Source organism: Suncus etruscus, chromosome 1 (genome assembly GCF_024139225.1).
Source record: "Suncus etruscus isolate mSunEtr1 chromosome 1, mSunEtr1.pri.cur, whole genome shotgun sequence".
Taxonomy (NCBI): domain Eukaryota; kingdom Metazoa; phylum Chordata; class Mammalia; order Eulipotyphla; family Soricidae; genus Suncus; species Suncus etruscus.
This window is the reverse complement of record NC_064848.1, coordinates 191,622,058-191,644,269: the sequence shown is the minus strand read 5'-3', so window position 1 is coordinate 191,644,269 and position 22,212 is coordinate 191,622,058. Positions and strand designations below refer to the sequence as shown.

General features: G+C 40.9%; 1 protein-coding gene across 3 annotated transcripts in view; it reads left to right on the top strand.

The window, feature by feature from the left end:
* The window catches only part of GPATCH8 (G-patch domain containing 8), an 89,013-nt gene that overhangs the window by 44,288 nt on the left and 22,513 nt on the right, over positions 1-22,212 (top strand). Inside the window, exons 5-8 of one of the 3 annotated variants that reach the window (XM_049778884.1) lie at positions 4,134-4,178; positions 6,226-6,293; positions 7,697-7,783; positions 19,192-19,335. The exons of 1 other annotated variant lie outside the window; for it this stretch is intronic. In XM_049778884.1, the coding sequence (XP_049634841.1) occupies positions 6,267-6,293; positions 7,697-7,783; positions 19,192-19,335 (258 nt within the window). In that variant the 5' untranslated portion in view covers positions 4,134-4,178; positions 6,226-6,266. The remainder of the gene's footprint in view (positions 1-4,133; positions 4,179-6,225; positions 6,294-7,696; positions 7,784-19,191; positions 19,336-22,212) is intronic. One more of the 3 variants, XM_049778878.1, reaches the window with a different exon arrangement.

Here is a 22,212-nt window from a genome sequence, read left to right as displayed (position 1 = left end):
GTGATAGCATAGTGGTAAGACATGCCTTGCAGTCAACAAACACAGGACAGATGGCAGTTTGAATCTCGGCATCCATATAGTCCCTCAAGTCTGTCTGTCTGTCTCTCTCTGTCTCTCTCTCTCTCTCTCTCTCTCTCTTTCCCCTCTCCCTCCCCCCCATACACATACACATACACACACACCACACCCCCCACTTTTGGCCAACCTTGTGGGATAATTCAAAGCTAGGACTAGTGATCTTTGGGCTTATTGGTGCTTAGGGGCACCATAGGCCACAAGGAGGAGCTGGGCGACAATAGGATTCTGGTTTGTGGGTTTGTTCGTTCTTTTTTTTTTTTTGAGATTTTGGGTTACACCTGGCAGCACTCGGGTTACTCCTGACTGTATGCTCAGAAATTGCTCCTGGCAGGCTCAGGGGACTATATGGGATGCTGGGATTTGAACCACTGTCCTTATGCATGCAAGGCAAATGCCTTACCTCCATGCTATCTCTCTGGCCCCTGGTTCTGGTTTTGAATGGTGCTGAATGCAGGAGCCCTAGCCATAAAAAAGGAATATGTCCCTATGATCCACCGTGATCTCTCCCTCTCTCCTCTCTCCTCTCTCTCTTTTTCTCTCTCTCTTTTTCTCTCTCTCTCTCTTTCTCTCTCTCTCTCTCTCTCTCTCTCCCCCCCCCTCCTCTCTCCTCTCTCTCTCTTCTCTCTCTCTCCTTTCCTTACTCCTCTCCTTTCTCCTCTCTCCCTCTCCTTCCCTCCCTCCCTTTTGGATTGTTTTGCTTTCAGACCACACCCAGTAGTGCTCAGGGTTTACCCCTGGTTCTGTGCTCAGTAATCTCACCTGTTACTGCTCAGGGAACCAACAATATGGGGTGTTGAGCATGAACTAATCTGGGTTGGCAGCATGTAAGGCAAATACCCCGCCCTCTGTACTAGCACTCTGGTCCATGTCTTCTGAAGTGTAGTTAATTAAATTTATGGCTCTTTTAAATATTCTTTTCAGTTGTTCTACTTCTCTTTCTCACTTTTTTGGGGGGCCTTAGGGATGCTTAGGTTTAACTTCTTACTGTGTACTTGGAAATTAGTCCTGGAACTGCTCAGGGGAACTTATGGGACATCGGGTTTTAAACTTGGGTTAGCCACATGCAAGGCAAATGCCCTACCTGTTGTATATCACTCTGACCTTGGAGTTTGTTTCTGTATTTTTTGTTTGTTTTATTTGGGGGTCACACCCTGCAGTGCTCAGACTTATTCTTGTCTCTACACTTGGGGATCATTACTAGCAGTGTTCAGGGAACCATAAGAGGTTCTGGGGATCAAGCCCTGATCAGCCATGTGCAAGACAAGTGTCCCACTCACTATACTATCTTTTGGGCCCCAGTTTCTCACTATAGTTGATTCTTTTCACTTCCATTCTTTTTCTTTCTTTTTTCTCTGTCTTTTTTGTTTATTTGTTTGGACCATACCCATCTATGCTTAGGGGTTACTTCTGGCTCTGCACTTAGGAATCACTCCTGGCAGTGTTCAGGGGACCATATGGGTTGCTAGGACTCAAATCTGTGTTGGCTGTGTCCAGGGCAAGCACCTTATCCACAGTACTATTTCTCTACTGCAACCCCCTTTTTCTTTTTTCGGTTTGTTTTGGGCCTTCACAGCTGTATATTGGGCTACCAGGGTACTATGTGGTGGCGCCAAGCAGGCTTTGTGGTACCAGATTATTGAATCTGGGACTTTATATGTCAAGCATCAACTTGAACCTTTTGAGCCTTCTCATCTATCCTCCCTTCCTTTGTGGGAGTGCACACAGACCTGGGGGGTGATATTTGTAAACTTGACTGTGGTGCTTTCTACAGGTTAGACACTGATTTTTGCTTACACATGTGCTCATAGGGACCAGAGTTTTGCTTATGGTACTTGTATACTCTGGTTGCCAAGCACACGGGTTTCATGCTTGGGGTCCCAAACAGTATTGCTGCTGGAATTTGGGTGGATACAGGTGGGCAGCTCTAGGGATCAAATTTCGACTCCTGAAATTGCTTGCTGTACAGGTGCTTTAACCACTGAGCCATAACCCCACGGTTTAGTTCTTGGACTTGGGTTGATTTAGTATAAACTTACATGCTTTCAAGTCAAGTGGATTCATGGATGACTGAGGAGTTAGTTCAGAGCACTGGAGAGCACTTCTGGCACATACAACTTCCAAGTTCCAAGACCTCAAGGTTACCCAATGGTTTCCTGAACACCATGAGGTGTAGCCTTGGTGACCCTACTGGAGTCACCAGCACCCGGGGACCCAAGTAGGACTGTATGCATGGTCAGGCCAGCTTTTGAGCCATTTAGTATATATTGTCAGGCCAAGTATTACAGTGAATGGCCTCTAGGGACTTCCATAGCTGCTTGGGAGGCATCTTTCCTCAAGTACACTGATAGAGGGAGCCAGTGATATGATTCATATATATAAATTACATGTGTGAGGCTTTGAGTTAATCCTCTGCACAGTATCTCCCACGAAGCCCTGTCAGGTATGGCACCAGTAACAAAGAAATTTTAAGACGTATTGTTCAAAAAAATCAAGTGTGTTGGGGCCAGAGCACAGTGGGTAGGGTGCTCATCTAGCACCTGGATTTGATCCCCGATATCTGATATGGTTCCTTGAGCCCGCCAGAAGTGATGCCTGAGCACAGAGCCAGGAGTAACCCCTGAACACCACTGGATTTGGGCATTTTACTGGTTTTTTTTTTTTTTTTAATTTTATTTTAGGCAAGTGTGACTTATTTTTATAGCACGTTTGTTGTAGAGGTAAAATACTAAATAACTAGTTTCATCTAGTTATTTATTGTAGTGAGAGTGTATATGGCTTTTTGGCTGATAATGATTTCTTTTAAGGAAAGGGTTTTTGTGGGAAGAAGCCATTCCCATCACTGTTGGGGATCAACAGAATTATACTTGGTGGTATTAGGGCAGTGGGTCCCACTTGAGCCACATGCACAGAAATGATGTAAGTGTCTTTGTGCTCTGGTTGAAGTTGCCTCCCTTTTTAATGAAGTAAAAGTCAGAAACTGGTTCTTCATTTTGAGGATTTCAGGGAATATTTGCCTCCTTTATAAGTAACCAAGGAACAGAAAACCTGAGTTTAGTTCAGTTTATTTTACAAACTGAACCTTTTAGAAAATATATTCCTATTTCTAAATACTGACCTTCCTATTGCTGACTCTCTTTTTAAAAAAAATCACAATACCTGGTTATTCAGGTGTTCCACAGTGGTGCTCTTTAATAGGACTTATCATTTGATTGCAAATTATTACATTGAGGGAATTTTTTTTTTCATAATGCTGCAACCTTTTTATTATTGTTCATTATTTTTTCATTGGGATCTGGGAGTCTGGAATCCCTTTAATAGAAAGATTACTGCTTGGCTAGCAGTCGTACCACCTTCAAGTTGCTTTGAAAACCAGAGTTCTGTGAGTTTCCCTGGAGTAAACTAATTATAAGTCTGACCCTTTTGATGTCACTTAGTTTGCAGTTCCTGGTTTCCTTCAAAGCTAGAGTTTGTTGTGTATAGAAAGATGTGGTGAGCCAGGAAGATTTCATTAAAAGGAAACAAAAGTTCTAAAGAAAGCTGTTACCAGTTTTATTTTTCATAACAAAACTTTAATGCAGTTGCCCGATTATTTACTCTATTTTTCTTTTAAAGCAAGATTTTGAGGATTCTTCTACTTCCAAATCCTCTTTTAGTTAAGTGAAACATGACTTGATCACTATCCAGCTGATCTGCCTTTGATGGTTTTTGTTTTTTTTTTTTTAACAGAAAAAGTTCCACAGAGAAGTTCTACCTTGGACCCTGAATACTGATTTATTGGAAATTAGAGCTAATTTTCTTTAAACTTTCCCCCACTGTCCCCTCCATTACTAACGAGGAGGCATTCACTTAAGTAGTAGGACAAAAAATTCACAACCCTGAGCAGAACAATTTGAAAATAACTGCAGCAACAAACACAGTGTCCTTCATCTGTCCCTGGCTCAAATTGGGGGAGGGACAAAGCCCAATTGTGACCTTAACTGTCCCATCTGCCTGCTAGAAGGCCTGTTTCCTACCCTAATGGTTTCTGCCTAACAAATGGTATTTCTTTTTTACAGCATTTTGATCCTGGACTTGTTGTGGTGATGGTAAACTTAGCAGTGGTAATTTTTTATTTTCAGACTGAATTACTCCTTTTGTCATCAGTGCACCAATATGTTAGGCTTACTTTCTCTGTTGTAGCCTTCATCCTTCTGCTTGGTCTTTTTCATTTACCTTTCCTTTCCTTATGCAACTTGTCTGATCCTTGTTCATTAAAGGGTAATGTTAAGAAGGGATGTATCTGTTTATGTTAGTAGAACTGCCAAAAGAAAAAAATCAGTTAAAACATTAAATTCTAATACTGTCAAAACACTTGATTTTCCCCAATGTAATGGGCACTAGCACTTGCTACTGCAATTTATAAATAAAACAAACTTTGACTGCCTTAGAAGGCAAAAGTACTAATGCAGAGTTTATACACAGGGGTTTACGGAGGTAATGAATTTGTACCAAAACTTGAATGATTCTTGCAAAACAAAATCTGACATCAAAAATGATAACGAAACAAAATTTTTTCTTTGACGTTTCTTTTCAATTATTTTATTGGACCATTTGTTTTTACCAGTAAATCCCTGACTGATATGTTATGAAAGTGATATTGCATCTAGGAAGTCATTTTTATAACTTGTCTTTAATTTGGTCCTTTTGCTAAAGATTGCAGTCACTGCTTATTTATTATACCATTGGGCATAAGATACTAATGCTTTTTCATTTTCCTTAACCTAAACTCTTTGATAGTATATAAAGGAATGATTGTATTGGAAATTTTTCTTTTATTTTTTCTGAAATAAGATACACTTTATTTACTTAAGCAATTTTTCACTGATTACTTCTACTTATTTCCTTATTGTTAAAAACAATAATGGGATTATATTGATAAGTAGTTAAACTTCTAAATTTTTCACACTTTTTTAAAGACAAAAGCAAGACTCGTAAATATATAGAACCCGTATACATGTGGTTGCTTGCTTTATCTCTAGGAGCAAATTTATTGGTCATGATTGTGATGTCCCTGCCCCCCCATTTTTAAAATTAGTTGTTTTTTGAAATATCTTCGATTTAGCCTACCAAAGCTCAACTTCTAGCCCAAAGGTATAATATCTATATCTATATATATACATATATGTGTGTTTAACAACAACAACAACAACAAAAACAATTGTTTACACCAGCCTGAGTGAAATGATGAGGGAAGTAAACATTGTGTTTTTTTACTAAAGGTGTACAGCGGATAAGGTAAGTCCTCTTTCAGTGGGCTTACATCACAATAAACAGCGCAAGTTGTGATGTAAAACAGCTGTGGTAGTAAAGTGCTTGTCTGCCCCATTTTGCTTTGTTTGGCTGGTTATGAGTGGATTAAATATACATTAAAAAAATTCTTCAGCATAGATCAATTAGTTTAAAGTCAATTTTCTTCGCAACTAGTCCTTTTCACAGCTTACCAATTACCACAGCCAGTATTAAATCCACTCTGGAAAATGGGACCTTAAAGCACCAGTTTAAAAGTAAAACTATTATGTTTTTATAAAAGCAGTTAACTGCTTTTCTCTTATTTTTTGGGGGGTGGTGGTAAAAATTTTTGTAGCCCCAATTAATTTTCCACTGTCTTTTGAAAAACAATATTATTAGATATAATGAATTGCAGTAACAGTTTTTCTGCATCATATTGTGTGGAAACTGCTTTTTTCTATTTAAAAATGCAGTTGAGATATTTATTACCAGTTTTTAAAATGTGTGGAAGGATGTCTTAATCACTTGTTGTGATTCTCAATTAGAAGTTATTTGGGGCCTTTTAAAAATTTAATTTCTAAAATTTGTTTTAACCTCCCGGTGCCAGTGTTTAGAGTGCTTTTCATTATTTATGAATTTAGTTTTCCCATAGTAACCTGGTATTATCCCCAACTGGAAGGTCAACCATGGTGATAAGTTGGGTATAAACTGGAAGAGGTAGGTTTGGTTGTAAGCTGTGAGAATGGCTTGTGTTTGGTTCACTGTAGCTTTCTGGTCTCTGCACTCCAAGGCAAGATCTCTAACCACCCAAACCCAATGTGTAAAGTGAACTGTTGGCTTAACTTCGTCTCTTACCTTGATTATGTGTTCCTGTTTCAGGGAGAACAGATCCCATTCCAATTGTTGTCAAGTATGATGTCATGGGCATGGGTCGCATGGAAATGGAGGTAAATTGCTCTCTGATCTCTTATTTATATGTGGGATATAGACATTGATATTCCAGATTCAGATGTTAATGCAAAATATATTCATTCTATTGCATATGGCTTTACTGTTTTTCTTTTCAAATTAAAAACTAATTAGGAGGGGCCAGAGCGCTGGCGCTAGCACTAAGACGTCTGCCTTGCAAGCGCTAACCCAGGTCAGACCGTGGTTCAGTCCCCCGAACCAGCAGCGATTTCTGATCGCATAGTAACCCCTGAGTGTCACCGGGTGTGGCCCAAAAACTAAAAAACAAAAAACAAAAAAAACTAATTAGGAGACATTGGCCACCCCTGGTGATACTTGCCAACAAGCAAGCAGTTCAGTGCAAGGGCTCAAGTATATAGTTAGTACTATATGCTGCAATCCACCAAGGCCACACGGGGAGCTAGTTGCTCAGGAGACTGATAACAGGGATCAAACCTGGAAGTAATTTGCTGTGTGGTTCAGGGAAATATTTTTTCTGGTGCACTAAGTTCAGTGTTTTGCTTTGTTTTTCTTTTTTTTTTTGTTTGTTTGTTTGTTTTTGTTTGTTTGTTTTGTTTTCTTGGGGGGGCACTGCTTAGGGGTTATTCATGGCTCTGCACTCAGGTATCATTCCTCACGGTACTTGGACTATCTGAGGATCGAACCCAGGTTGGCTGCATACAAGGCAAACACCCTACCCTCTGTGCTATCTCTTTACTCCCAGTCTTATCCTCATTTGACACATTTGACACTCATTTATCCCAGTTTTATCCTCATTTGACACTGTTGGGTCTGAACACCTAATTGTCAGGCTCGGAATGCAGGACTGATACTTCTCAGGCTCCTTAGTGCTGTGAGGAGACATCCCTGACCCCTACAAATACATAAATATATACATAGTGGTAGAAGCTCTGCCCTTGGAGATCTGTGTGTGTGTAGCTATTACCTGATACCTGCTTTTTTTTTGGGGGGGGGGGACACCTGGCGGCACTCAAGTTACTCCTGACTCTGTGCTCAGAAATGGCTCCTGGCAGGCTCTGGGTACCATATGGGATGCCTGGGATCATACCCGGGTTGGCCATATGCAAAGCAAATGCCATACACATTGTGCTATTGCTCTGGCCCAGCCCCATTTTTTTTTAATTTCATATAAGACAGTAGTTGAGGAAATGAGTATTTTTGTGGATTCTCCCCGGGGGGTGGGGAGTAAGAGGGGCATTTTTTCTGGCTCCATGCTCAGGGCTTACTTCTGGTTTTCTAGTAGAATCCAGGTCAATGTATATGAAGCAAGCTCCCTACCTGTTGTACTCTCTCTCTGATCTGTGCAATTGGTTTTTTTTTTTTAAATAGCTATTTAGGTGTGCTTCGGGAATTAAAACTAATTGTATCTATTTTTGCTCAGCTGGATTATGCTGAAGATGCTACCGAACGGCGCCGTGTCCTAGAAGTGGAAAAAGAAGACACAGAAGAGCTGAGGCAAAAGTACAAGGTACTCAAACATGGACTACTCAGACTAAACCAGTGCTTCTCAATTATTTTCTGTCATGGCCCCCCTAGGAAGATGAAAACATTTTACAGTAAAGATACTGTAAATAGTATCTTTATTAAAAACTTTAATCTGCAAAATAAAAATATATAAAATAATTTGAGCTGATTTTTTTTGTTTTTTTGGGCCACACACGTTTGATGCTCAGGGGTTACTCCTGGCTAAGCACTCAGAAATTGCCCCTGACTTGGGGGGACCATATGGGATGCCCGGGGATCGAACCATGGTCCTTCCTTGGCTAGCACTTGCAAAGCAGACATCTTATCTCTAGCCCCACCTCTCCGGCCCCATTGAGCTGATTTTTTAATCAGAGGTGCTGTTAGATGAATGGCTCCAATGAGCACATTTTGCAGTGCATAGCTTTTCGAAGCGGGGTTTGAAGCAGGACACAGCAACTCTCAGCTCCAGAGACATACAGAGACATAAACACGGGGCTTAGCTTGTTATGACAATGTTTGCCGAGGTCAAACGTGCCCCCCCCCTTTATGGAGCCTCGCGCCCCAACTATTTGAGAAGCACTGCACTAAACAATTTGTTTATTTGTAATGAAAAAGATCTCTATGATGAAGGCAATTGTTTGACATTTGATGATGATACATAGTTGATTTAAGGTTTTGATTGTTTCTATTTATTGTCTACAGAAACAATACTGTTAATAATGCCTTATAAATAATACTTCATAGGAATTGAATTCGTATTTGAAAAAATGCTTGACAAAATGGGTAGTTAAAGCAGTAAAGTTGTTATTCTTTGAGAGCTTGAGACCTATTGGATAAAACTAAGGGGCTATTGGTAATCAAAATTTTTTTTTGTGGGGAATGGTGGAAAGTCACTTTATTAGATTAACAGAACATTTTCTAGTTTTTTTTGTTTCTGTTTTTTTTTTTTTAATAATATTTTATTTAAACACCTTGGTTACAAACATGATTGTGGTTGGGTTTCAGTCATATAAGAGGACACCCCTAGTAATCAAAATTTTTAACCTTTTAATTTTAAGAATTAAGGACAGATGATTGCTTAACGGGCTGGAGTGCATACTTTACATGAAGGAGGTCTGGATTCTATCCCCAGCACTGCATGATTCCATAACTACTGCCAGGAGCAGCACTTAAGCACCAAAGCAAGAGTAGCCCCTGAGCACCACAGAGAGTGGCACCAAAACAAAATCGAGAGCTTAAGGTTGGAGATAGAGTACAGTGGGTAGGGCTCTTTCCTTGTACTCAGCTGACTCAGATCTGATCCCCAACACAGCATATGGTTTCCCAAACACTACCAGGAGTCGTACCTGAGTGTAGATGCAGGAATAAGCCTGTATTGTTGCTGGGTATACTAAATACCCTGCCCCTCAAATAACAGAAAGCCAAATTGAAAGCTTCAGTTTTTCCTACAGGGTGAATTAAGAGAAATTTTGCAGCTTAGACTATGTTCTAATAGCAAAATATACATATGTGAAATACCTAAGAATAGATAACAGTGTGATTGGAAACTTAGAGAAAAAATTCTGAAACGGACTAACATGTAACTTAGTGGTAGAAAAGCCTCCCTTGCATGTGTGAGACTCTAGATTTGATCACCAGCACTATAAAATAAAAGAAAATTTTTATTATCGAGGCTTTAAAAAATAATAAAAAGTCAGGCTTTATTTTCTGGAGAAACCTGTTAATCTATTTCTCTCCTCTTCTCTAAATTTTTTTTTTTTTTTTTTGGTTTTTGGGCCACACCCGGTAACGCTCAGGGGTTACTCCTGGCTATGCGCTCAGAAGTTGCTCCTGGCTTGGGGGACCATATGGGACACCGGGGGATCGAACCGCGGTCCGTCCAAGGCTAGCGCAGGCAAGGCAGGCACCTTACCTTTAGTGCCACTGCCCGGCCCCCTCTTCTCTAAATTTTAAGAAAAACTAAATTTCTTTACTAAGTTAAATTTAGTAAATTTAATAGTTCTTTACTAAAATAATAGTCAGCTTTTTTAAATTCGTGAACCTTTAATACTAGGTTGGTATATAATGTTAAAATAAATTTTACAGTTTTAATGATTTATTCATGATTTGTAAGATTAATTACAAATCTATCTTCCTCGTAATTTCCTGAATGTTTCGTACAAGTCAGTTAAAATCTTGATAGGAAATTATGTGGTTCTCTTTCCCCACCACCGTTTTTGGATCACACTCAGTGGTGCTTGGGTCCTTAGGGGGGACCATATGGGATACCTGGGGTCTAACCAGCCCAGATTGGCTGTGTGCAAGGCAAACATCCTCCCTGCTGTCCTATCACTCTGATGTAGGTTTTGTGTGAAATATAACTGATTCCAAAAATTTTTTTTTTTGTTTTGTTTTTTTGGGCCACACCCGGCAGAGCTCAGGGGTTTCTCCTGGCTGTCTGCTCAGAAATAGCGCCTGGCAGGCACGGGGGACCATATGGGACACCGGGATTCGAACCAACCACCTTGGATCCTGGATCGGCTGCTTGCAAGGCAAACGCCGCTGTGCTATCTCTCCGGGCCCTGATTCCAAAATTTACTGTATTTGCTGGCGTATAAGACAACCCTTCAACCTATGAAAAACTTCCTAAAAGTCTTAAAAGTAAAAGGGGTGCGGATCACTCATCCCTAAAGCTGGAACAAGTTTCAGCATGCCGTATACCAGCATATAATATGACTCCCGACTTTTAGGAAGTTTTTCATGGGTTGAAGGGTCGTCTTACATGCCGGCAAATACGGTATATGAAAATGTAAAGAAACAATAATTGAGACGGTCCTGAGTAAATGACTTACTCTAACTGCTGACAAACTTAGTAAGCTATGATAATTAGGACATGATACTGGCACAATGATAGGTCTATGGACCAGTAAAGAAAACACAAAGAGGACCTGAGAGTTAGCATGGAGGTATGACTTTTGCCTTGCATACAGAGGACGGTGATTTGAATCCCAGCATCCCATATGATCCCCTGAGCCTGCCAGGAGCGATTTCTGATTTCTAAGTGTAAAGCCGAGTAACCCCTAAGCGCTGCCAGTGTGAACAAAAACAAAATAAAACAAAACAAAAAAAGAAAACACTAAGAATTCACAAATTTAGCCACTTACTAAGACAAAAATGTTGGCGATAAATGTATGGAAAAGCAATCTTTTCAGCAAAAAATTTCTCCCAAGAAAAGGTTCTTAGACAATTGGTTATCTACATGGGAAATGATGGGTTAGAAGCCTCATAATTTTTTCATACATATGAAAGCTAAATGGACCCGGAGAGATAGCACAGCGGTGTTTGCCTTGCAAGCAGCCGATCCAGGACCAAAGGTGGTTGGTTTGAATCCCGGTGTCCCATATGGTCCCCCGTGCCTGCCAGGAGCTATTTCTGAGCAGACAGCCAGGAGTAACCCCTGAGCACCGCCGGGTGTGGCCCAAAAACCAAAAAAAAAAAAAAAAAGAAAGCTAAATGCTTTCTCTTGATTCTATATTATTATCTATAATTAATATTTATAGTTTTATTCTTTTCTTTTTTGGTTTTTGGGTCACACCCAGCAGTGCTCAGGAGTTACTCCTGGCTCTATGATCAGAAATCGCTCCTGGCAGGCTCGGGGGACCATATGGGATGCTGGGATTTGAACCACTGACCTTCTGCATGCAAGGCAAATGCCTTACCTCCGTGCTATTTCTCTAGCCCCTAGTTTTATTATTTTTTAACTTAAAATAACTGATACTCTGACATATTTATTTATTTATTTATTTATTTATTTAGGGGAGGGGCATACCCAGCAGTGCTCAGGGTTTTACTCCTGGCTCTGTGCTCAGAAACCACTCCTGGCAGGCATGGGGACCTGTGGGATGCCAGGATTTGAACCACCGTCCTTCTGCATGAAAGGCAAAAGTCTTATCTCCATGCTATCTCTCCGGCCCATTCATTTTTCAACTCTCTTTTTTTTTTTTTTTTTTTGGTTTTTGGGCCACACCCGGCAGAGCTCAGGGGTTACTCCTGGCTGTCTGCTCAGAAATAGCTCCTGGCAGGCACGGGGGACCATATGGGACACCGGGATTCGAACCAACCACCTTTGGTCCTGGATCGGTTGCTTGCAAGGCAAACGCCGCTGTGCTATCTCTCCGGGCCCCATTTTCAACTCTTTATGAATGTCCAAATCAGCTTTTCAGGGGTCAGAGTGGTAGGGTGTTTGCCTTGCATGTGGTCAATCCAGAATGGACTTGGGTTCTATCCCCAGCATCTCATATGATTACCTGAGTCTGCCAGGACCAATTTCTGAGCACAACAGGAGTAATCCCTGAGTGCTTGCAGGTGTGGCCAAAAAAGGAAGGAAAAAGAAAAAGAAAAAAAGAAAAGAAATCTTGTCAGTTCTACAAAGAATTCAGCTGAAGTATTTGGTTTGGGAATGCATCTGGCATTGCTCTAAGACAGTGATGGCTAACCTTTTTGAGCCCGAGTGCCCAAACTGCCACACAATTCCTGGTCCTCCCAATGCAGACACCGGCACACTCATCTCCCGCCACACTGCATATCTTAATTGCGAACCCCTTCCCCAGTGCCAGCTGCAAGGGTGGCACACCTGCCATAGATCACCATTGAGGCTCTAAGGTCACTCCTGACAAAGCTTGACAGGGAATATAGGTACTGCCAGGAATTGAACTCTGGTTTGGTGGTACCATATAAAGGTTGTAATATCCCTCTGGCCCTGTTACATTCTGATAAGAATGAATTATATTCAATCTGTAGGTCAATACCTTTAGAGGGTATTATGATCTTACTTCAAGTAAGATGCTTGCTTTGCACACAGTGAACCCAGGTTTGATCCCATGCACTCAGCCAGTCCTGAGTACTGACAAGTGTGGCTCAAAAACCAAAACTGTGGGAGGGTTGGGGCTACTGTTCAGTTTTCTTATTCTTTTGTTTGTTTGTTTTTGGATCACACACGGCAGCTCGGGTTAATCCTGGCTCTACGCTCAAAAATGGCTCCTGGCAGGCTCAGGGGACCATATGAGATGCTGGGATTTGAATCGCCGTCCTTCTGCATGCAAGGCAAATGCCTTACCTCCATGCATCTCTCCAGTCCCGAGTTTTCTTATTCTTATGTATATGGTATTTTTCCTTTTTCTGAGATCTTAAACTTGAATTATTTTTTATTTTAAGTTTTGTGCTTTTCTTGGAAAGGAAGGGAGGGGTTTTTCTGACAGTTCTCAGCCAAATGATTCTCAGCTAGTGATTCTGTATAAAGACCTTGAGGTGTCTGATTCTTACCAGTGGTGGGCAACCTTTTTTTTCAACTGAGCCAAATCTCGCCAAAACCACGATTGAAATTTATTTTGAGAGCCACATTTTTAAAACCAAAAATACATAGGATGGTACACTGTGTTTAGTTTCAATAAGCTTTTATGAGAATATTCTGCATGCAAATATTCATACAGGTTGGGAGGATACAAATAACACAACTAAAAAAACAAAAACTTTAGAACGATATGATTTATCGATAATGTTAAATTCCATAAAATTTGCCTTACAGTGTAGAGAAAATTACATCCTGACTATGACTGATAAAGTCACAAACATTAATGTGAACATTGACCTTGGTTCTGATCAGAGCTGTGTGGAGCCCGCTGCCAGGACTGCACACAGGGTGCACACTGACAGAGGCTAGGAGCAGAGTCCTGACTCCAGGAGCGGCCGCCTGGCACACAGAAGAGCTGCATTAAAAAGTATAAAGAGCCGCATGTGGCTCGAGAGCTGCGGCTTACCGACCACTGGCTTAGGCCACTGTGCAGTGCTGGGGACCTCTAAGGAAGGGTCTAAGTCATTTCTAGGGTGAATCATGTGCTGTGTTGGAACCAGGGTCAGTCATATGTCAAACATGCATCATAATTATCCCTGTACTTTCTCTCTGATTCCTAATATTTATCCTTTATTGAGTATAATCATAATTTTTGTTTGTTTGTTTGATTTTGGGTCACACCCGGCAGCGCTCAGGGGTTACTCCTGGCTCTACACTCAGAAATCGCTCCTGGCAGGCTTGGGGGACCATATGGGATGCCAGGATTTGAACCACTGACCTTCTGCTGTCTCTCCGGCCCCAAGTATAATCATAATTTTTGAATTTTCTGTTGTGAGGGTATTTTGGTGGTGGCTCTGTTTTGAGGCACACTTGGTATAGTGCTCAGACTAATTCCTGGATCTGTGCGAGAGTCACTCCTGGTGGGGCCTAGGGGATCACATGGGACGTAGGGATCAAACCTGGGTCAAATACTTTCAAGGCAAGCAAGTACCTTGCTATTTCCTCACTCAAAGTTTTGTACATTACATACTTTACATTTGCAGAATTCACCAATATCAATGCTAAAAATGTCTTAATTCTGTTGGGTTCATTACATCATCAGTTCAAACAATAGTTTTCCTTCTTTCTATCTTTGGGTATCTTCTTTGGGGAAGGAGATTGGTTCACACTCTGCAGTTGTCTGGAGCCACTCCTGAGTCTCTGATTAGGTGGGTCATCTCCAGGCTCAAGGGGCCATGCAGTTCCAGAGATTCAACCTGGGCCAGCCACATGGCAGGCTAATACCATACCTTCTGTTTCTCCATGGTATGGGGGCCATACCCACAGGTTCAATCCACAGGCTTAAGCCTTGTGCTCCCCTGATGCGAAGCATTCATTACAGTTCTGTATTCTTTTTGTTTCCCATCTGATTCCACTGCCTACAAGTAGAATGTCGAATAGATGTGACAGAAACAGACCAATTGTATTAGAATGCAGAAGACAATGGTTTCTTCTAGTGTTGGAAATCAAACCCAGGATTACATCCGTTTCAGATCTTGGTGGGATGAGTTTTCAGTGCTTAATTGTTTTGTTAACAGAGGCTTGGGAAGGAAGGAGTGAGGAGTTGGTATTTTTTGTTGTTGTTGTTTTTCTGCGGTGCCAGGAAGCTAGGGATTGAAGTTTGTTTTGTTGTCACAGAGGTTCATATATACAAAGCATGTATTGTCCCACTGAGTTACATCCCAGATTCATCACTATCTAACCTTATTTGTTTGGTTTCATTTGGGGGCTATCTCCAGCAGTGATTTGTGAATGTGGTGTCAGGGATCGAACCATAGGCTTCTTTTAAAAAACAAAAACAAGGGGCCGGAGAGATAGCATGGAGGTAAGGCATTTGCCCTTCATGTAGGAGGTCATCGGTTTGAATCTCGGCGCCCCATATGGTCCCCCGTGCCTGCCAGGAGCAATTTCTGAGCATGGAGCCAGGAATAACCCCTGAGCACTGCCGGGTGTGACCCAAAAACCACAAAAAAAAAAAAAAAAAAAAGAAAAGAAAAGAAAAGAAAACAAAAACAACCAAAAAAAAACCCTTCTCCAGTGCAACATTCCCATCACCAATATCCCAAGTGTCCCTCCTCCCCACCCCACACCGGCCTGTACTCTAGACAGGTTTTCTACTTCCCTCATTCAGTCACATTTTGTTATGATATTTCTCTGTGTAATTATTTCTATGACTGCACCCAACAATCTCTGTGGTGAGCTGGACCCTCCAGTCCTCCTCTATAAATCTTAGGCTTCTGTATGCATAGTTTGCATCCCAATCTTTTGAACCATCATTTTAGCCCAGTGTCTTATTTTTAAAAATGATGGGATTTCACGACTGTTCTGATTGGATTGAAGAAGGTTTTTGCTGCTGTAGATAGTACCCAGAGCCTCAAACTAAAAAATTTAGGTGTGCCAGTGCTGAGCAATGTTTCTTCTAGCCCATGAAGAAATTCCTTTTTTTATTTGTTTGTTTGTTTGGCTCTGCACTCAGAAATTACTCCTGGCAAGCTTGGGTTCCATATGGGATGCCAGGAATTGAGCCTGGGCCAACCACATGCAAGGCACACACTCTACCCACTGTCCTATCACTCCTGCCCCCATTTTGTATTTGTTGAGTGTTTTTCTCATGAAAGAATCTTAGATTTTCTCAGACGCTTATATTGTTAGATCATCATGTGGGCTTTTCCCTTTATTCCACACATTAAAGTTTAGTTATCTTTGTATATTAAACCCAACTTTGCATTCCAGGAATAACTCCTACTCTATCTTGATCATGTTATAATCCTTTTACATTCTGCTGGCTTCGATATGCCAGCATGTTAATGATATTTTCATAGTTTTTGCCTTTTTTTTTTTTTTTTTTTTTTTGCCATAGCCAGTGGTATTCAGTAGTTATTTCCTGGCTCTTGGATCATGAATCACTCCTAATAAGCTTAGGGGACCATAAGGGATGCTGGGGTAAATGCTCTACCTCTATCTACTATGCTCCAGCCCCAAGTTTTTGTCTTATAAGAGAGATTATTTTGTAATTTTCTTCTTTATACCAGGGTACTCTAGACTCAGAATGATTTACAAAATATTGTTTGTTCCTTTATTTTTTCTTTATAATTTATTTTTTTATTATTAGGGTTTGTTTGTGAAGGAGGGCCATACCCAGCAGTACTCAGGGCTTACTCTGTCCTCATTTTGCACCACCCCAACTCTTTATTTCCAAAAGTTTTTGCTTTTATCCTCTCCTGATGAGATTTTTCAGTTTTATTTTCACTTCTTTGAGTCCGTCCTTTGAAACTTTTTGTTTGTTTGTTTGTTTGGTTGGTTTTTGGTTTTTTTGTTTGTTTGTTTGTTTGTTTTTGGGCCACACCCGGTGATGCTCAGGAGTTACTCCTGGCTATGCACTCAGAAATCACTCCTGACTTGGGGACTATATGGGATGCCGGGTGATCGAACCGAAGTCTGTCCTAGGCTAGCGCAGGCAAGGCAGGTATCTTACCTCCAGCACCACCGCACTGGCCCCAAAATTGTTTTGATTGTTAAAGATGACTTTTTATTTACTGTTTCTACTTTCTCTTTACTTTCTAATTTCTTTCGCAATTGTATGCGCACATACATTCGGTTAAAATGCTTAACCAGCTGTCAATCTGAAGAAAAAGAGAACTTTTTCACTTGACCATGTAAAATATATATTTGTGCAAATTAACAGCCAATTAAAATATTTAAGCGATACCGCTCTCCACCCCCCTGTTATCAGCCCTGCTGACAGAGCCACGACAATGCTTCAAAAGAGCCATTATGTGGCGGGTTGCCGACCCCTGATTGAGGCTCATTGAGCTTGGTGGTCTTCCATGCAATTTTTCCATCAGCCTGCTGTATGAAACTTTGAGGTGTTGTATAGATCTAAAACCATTTAGTGGCTTGGCAATGCCATAGGTTCAGTTGTGGAGCTGGGTCGTTTCTGTAGAGGATGTCTGTGTGTGTCTATGATTCTGGTTCAAATCCTAGTTGTGGCCAAAACTGAAAAGAATTTGAGACCTGAGAGTACAGTGCTTGTGTTGTATGCAGCCAATCTGGGTTTCATTTCTGGCACCCTATATGATTCCCCAGCACCAACAATATTGATCCCTATGCGCACAGCTAGGAGTAAGCCCTGAGTACTGCTAGGTATAGCCCCAAAACAACTCCCAATAGGACAGATGGATTTTGAAGGAATGAATTTATTTTGGAGTAGCTGAAGTTTGTGGTGCTCAATTTCTATCCAATAAAGATAACTACCAAGGGCTGGAGTCAACCTTGCTTTGCTTGAGCAGAGAGCCAGGAATAACTCCTGAGCGTTCAGCTGCGTACAAGGCAAACGTACTACCGCTATGCTGTCTCTCTGGCTCCTCCATTTTGTATTTTATTGGGAAAGGGACAAGCCCAGGGCCTAGGTCAGTTCAGTGGTGCTTAGGAAGCAGGTAGTAAATGCGGAGCTTCCTGATGCAAAGCATGCAAAGCCCTTTGGTGACCAGCACACTTGGTTCCATGAACAACATTGGGAGCTCCCCAGAAACACCCAAGTAGGTTTAGGTTCTCCTAAAAAAGTGTGTTTGGGGCCTGAGAGATAGTATACAGATGTTAAGATACTTGGTTTGCGGGGCTGGAGAGCTAGCACAGTGGTAGGGCATTTGCTAGCACGCAGCCAATGCAGGACAGATGGTGGTTAGAATCCCGGCACCCCATATGGTCCCCCGAGCCAGCCAGGAGTGATTTCTGAGTGCTGCCAGGTGTGACTTCAAAACAAACAAAATGAAAAGATACTTGGTTTGCATGTGACTGACCTCAATTTGATCCCCAGCACATGGACCCCAGAGCATTGTCAGGTACAGCCCTGGTGAACCGTTAACACAAACTGAGGGAATCCCTGACATTACAAGGACTTAGCAGTGCTACATCCTCATGTCTCGTATACCTGAGGATGGCCAGGAGGGTTGCTCTGGAGAGCCTCCTAAATACTGCTTGGGTTCCCCCAGCCCCAGAATTTTGTTTTAGGGCCAGATAGAGAGACAACAGGGATAAAGGGACGCGTCTTGCACATGGCTAACCCCAATTTGGTCCCTGATACTACATATATTCAGTCTCTTGAGCACAAGTACGAGTGATCTCTGAACATAGAGCCCAGTAGTGAGCCTGAGTAGCTTCTAGATGTAGATCCAAAAAAAACCAAAAAACAAAAAAAAACCCTTTTTAAATTTTTTTTGTGTATCTGATCGATTAGAAGTTGTTTTTTTTTTTTTTTATTTTGAGTTTTGGGGTCACACCTGGTGACGCCGGGGATCCAACCCAGGTCCGTCCTGCGTCAGTCATGTGCACAGCAAATGCTGTACCACTGTGCTAGCGCTCCAGCCCCTGATTAGAAGTTTTTGATCATCAGCATCTATATCACCAAAAATTTTTTTAATTGAGTTTTTTAATTTGATTACAACTAGTAGCACAATCATACACAAATTATCCTAATGATTTGCATTTGTAGAACGAAAATTTTGGTAGCTTTTTCTGGTAATGAAAAATATAATGTAAAATGAAAGGTGATGATTATAATTAAAAGATCTATTTTTTCCGGAGCCAGAACAGTGGCGCAAGCGGTATGACATTTGCCTTGCTGGTACTAGCCTAGGATGGACTGTGGTTTGATCCCCAGGTCCCATATGGTCCCCCACGCCAGGATCGATTTCTGAGCACGTAGCCAGGAGTAACCCCTGAGCGTCACTGGTTTTCTCTTTAATCAAGCTTGCTATTTTTCTGGGGCCGGAGTGATAGTACAGTGGTAAGCCGTTTACTTTGCTCATGGCCAACACAGGACAAACCCCGGTTCAAATCCCGGCATCCCATATGGTCCTCAGAGCCTGCCAGGAGTGAATTCTGAGCACAAAGCCAGGAGTAACTCTTGAGCGCTTCCAGATGTGACCCAAAAACCAAAAAAAGAAAAAGAAAAAAGAAGAAAAGAAAGATAGCTTTTATTTCTAATACTTAAAATTCTACCAAGTTTCTCTATTTTTTTAATTTTTATTTTGTATTTCTCACAGGATTATGTTGACAAGGAGAAGGCAATTGCCAAAGCATTGGAAGACCTCAGAGCGAACTTTTATTGTGAACTCTGTGATAAACAATACCAGAAACATCAGGAATTTGACAACCATATCAACTCCTATGATCATGCTCACAAGCAGGTGAGGAATAGTTACTTGCTAACAATGAATAGGTTGCTTAGTTATTGCTGATGTTAAGTTTTCTTTAAAAAAAAATAAGTTGAGTTTTTACCATAGTTTCTTATATATCTGCCTGTCTTTATCTGGTAACATCTGCCTTGGCTTGGTATTTTTCTCAACAGAAATTCTTACCTAGCCCTTCTCCCATTTAAGATGTTGCGTAGAGTGACAAAGTATGACTTTTATAAAACTTTTTTAAAAGTTTTGACTTTGAATGCTTCCTAAAATAGTATTGAATTTGGTGGTTTGACTGAGGTACACCAGAAATTTGTTTCATTTTATTTTCTTTTCTAAATATGCTAAACTTGAAACTAATATCCCATACTGTGAACTTTTCGTCTTCCTGATATAATTTAATGCTTACTCGGTGGTTTCTGTCAGTGAATCATTTTATGTGTCAGAATCTTGGATAGGCAGATCTTAAGAAAAAAATAGAAGAGATTGTGTCTTGAATGAAAAATGCTGGTCCGGGGCCGGAGAGATAGCATAGAGGTAAGGCGTTTGCCTTTCATGCAGAAGGTCATCGGTTCAAATCCCGGCGTCCCATATGGTCCCCCAAGCCTGCCAGGAGCGATTTCTGAGCATGAAGCCAGGAGTAACCCCTGAGCGCTGCTGGGTGTGACCCAAAAACCAAAAAAAAAAAAAAAGAAAAGAAAAATGCTGGTCCTTCATGTTGAAGATCTTTCTTAAAAAATTAATTACACTTTCTTTCATTGATTAGGAAAAGAAACTTTTACCTTAATAGTTACTGGTGTTGATTGAAAAGGCATAATGGGGACCCGGAGAGATAGCACAGTGGAGTTTGCCTTGCAAGCAGCCAATCCAGGACCAAAGGTGGTTGGTTCGAATCCCGGTGTCCCATATGGTCTCCCGTGCCTGCTAGGAGCTATTTCTGAGCAGACAGCCAGGAGTAACCCCTAAGCAACACTGGGTGTGGCCCAAAAACCAAAAACAAAACAAAACAAAACAAAACAAAAAAAAGCATAATGGAAAACCAAAGAGAGTACAGCGGGAAAGATGTTTGCCTTGCACTTGATTATCCTGAATTCGATCCCTCACATCCCATATTGGCCCCTGCCTGCCCAAGCATCACCACGAATGATTCTGAGTGCAGAACCAGGAGTAACCCCTAGTGGTTACTTTAAAAAAAAAAAAAAAAAAAAAAAGGTCAGCATTAATAATTCCCAGGCGGATTTTAAGAAGAAATTAGTTTGCAAATCTATAAAACAGTTTTAGCTTACTAAGGAGTTTTGAAGCAGTTTTGATCTTGAGTGACATAGAAGAGTTTACTAGGTTTTTGCAGGTGGGGAGAGATAGTAGTTTTATATGTCAACTTTAAAGATTTGTTAGCATTGCTGACACACTTTAGATGGGCCCGTGGAACTACATTTTTTAAATCTTTGCTTCATCTTCCAACAAGCTATAAGATTTCAGTGCACAGGTAAAAGTATGTATTGACTAAATTTTTATTTTTATTAGCAGGAATTGTTTGCAATCTGGCTATAGTAGTATCATTTTTGTAATAAGCTCTTTCATATTTAACCACACCTAACCAATTTAAGTTCGTTCATTTTAGAGTTGTATTGAAGATAGCTTTACAACCTTTTATTTATTTATTTATTTATTTATTTATTTATTTATTTATTTATTTATTTATTTATTTATTTTGTATAACAAGATATCTTATTGAAATTTACTTAGAAAGATTTGAGGGGAGAGAGAGAAGTATTTGTTTAAGAGAGAATGTGGTCTTTTCGAGAGTGGAAATAAGGAAGCAAAAAAACTCAGACAAATGAGACATACGTGTTCAAGGGAGAACACTTGACTTGAAGAGCCACTTACATACATTTGAAATACATTTGAACATTGTTTAAATATGCTGACAGCTCTAATTTGAAAAAGAAATTTAGGCAACATCTAAGTGGACAAGAGGTCTATTGGTAGTTATTTCGTCAAAGAATCATTTGCCAAGAAAGAAAAATTCAAGATTTGCTTATCAGGTCTTCAAATTCAAATAATGTTTATCTAGTGACTTTTACACTTGAATTTTTTCCCCCTCTATTCCACTATTTTATTTTTATTTTTTTTGGTTTGGGGGTCACAATCAGCAGTGTTCAGAGTTTAGTCCTGACTCTGTGCTCAGGAGGATCATTCCTGGCCGGGGATTGAACTCACTCAGTTCAGCCATGTTCAAGGCAGGTTTATTACCTGCTATACAATCCTGACTTGTCCACTTTTGAATGTATGCATAATTCAAAGCTTCACAGTTATTTTACAGAATTAATAAATCTAAACCAAAAACATGTACCTTGCACAATTATCCACCTCTTGGGGATATTAAGAATTTCTTTAAGGGAGTTATAGCACAGCAATCACATGGCTAACCTGGAATGGACCCAGATTCAACCCCAGCATCGCATACAGTCCCCCAAGCCTGCCAGGAGTAACCCCTGAGCACCACTGGTTATGGCCCAAAAACAAACACACAAACAAAATAAAAAAGGATTTTTTTTTTTTTTTTTTTGGGCCACACCTGGCGATGCTCAGGGGTTACTCCTGGCTGTCTGCTCAGAAATAGCTCCTGGCAGGCACAGGGGACCATATGGGACACCGGGATTCAAACCAACACCTTTGGTCCTGGATTGGCTGCTTGCAAGGCAAACGCCGCTGTGCTATCTCTCCGGGCCCAAAAAAGGATTTCTTTTAATAATTACCTGTGGCAGGCCAGAGAGATAGTACAGGGCTAAAGGTGCTTGCCTTGCATTCAGCCTACCCTGCTTCAACCCCTGGAACTACATAGGTTTCCCTGAGTCCCTCGTCGAGTGATCCTTGAGCATT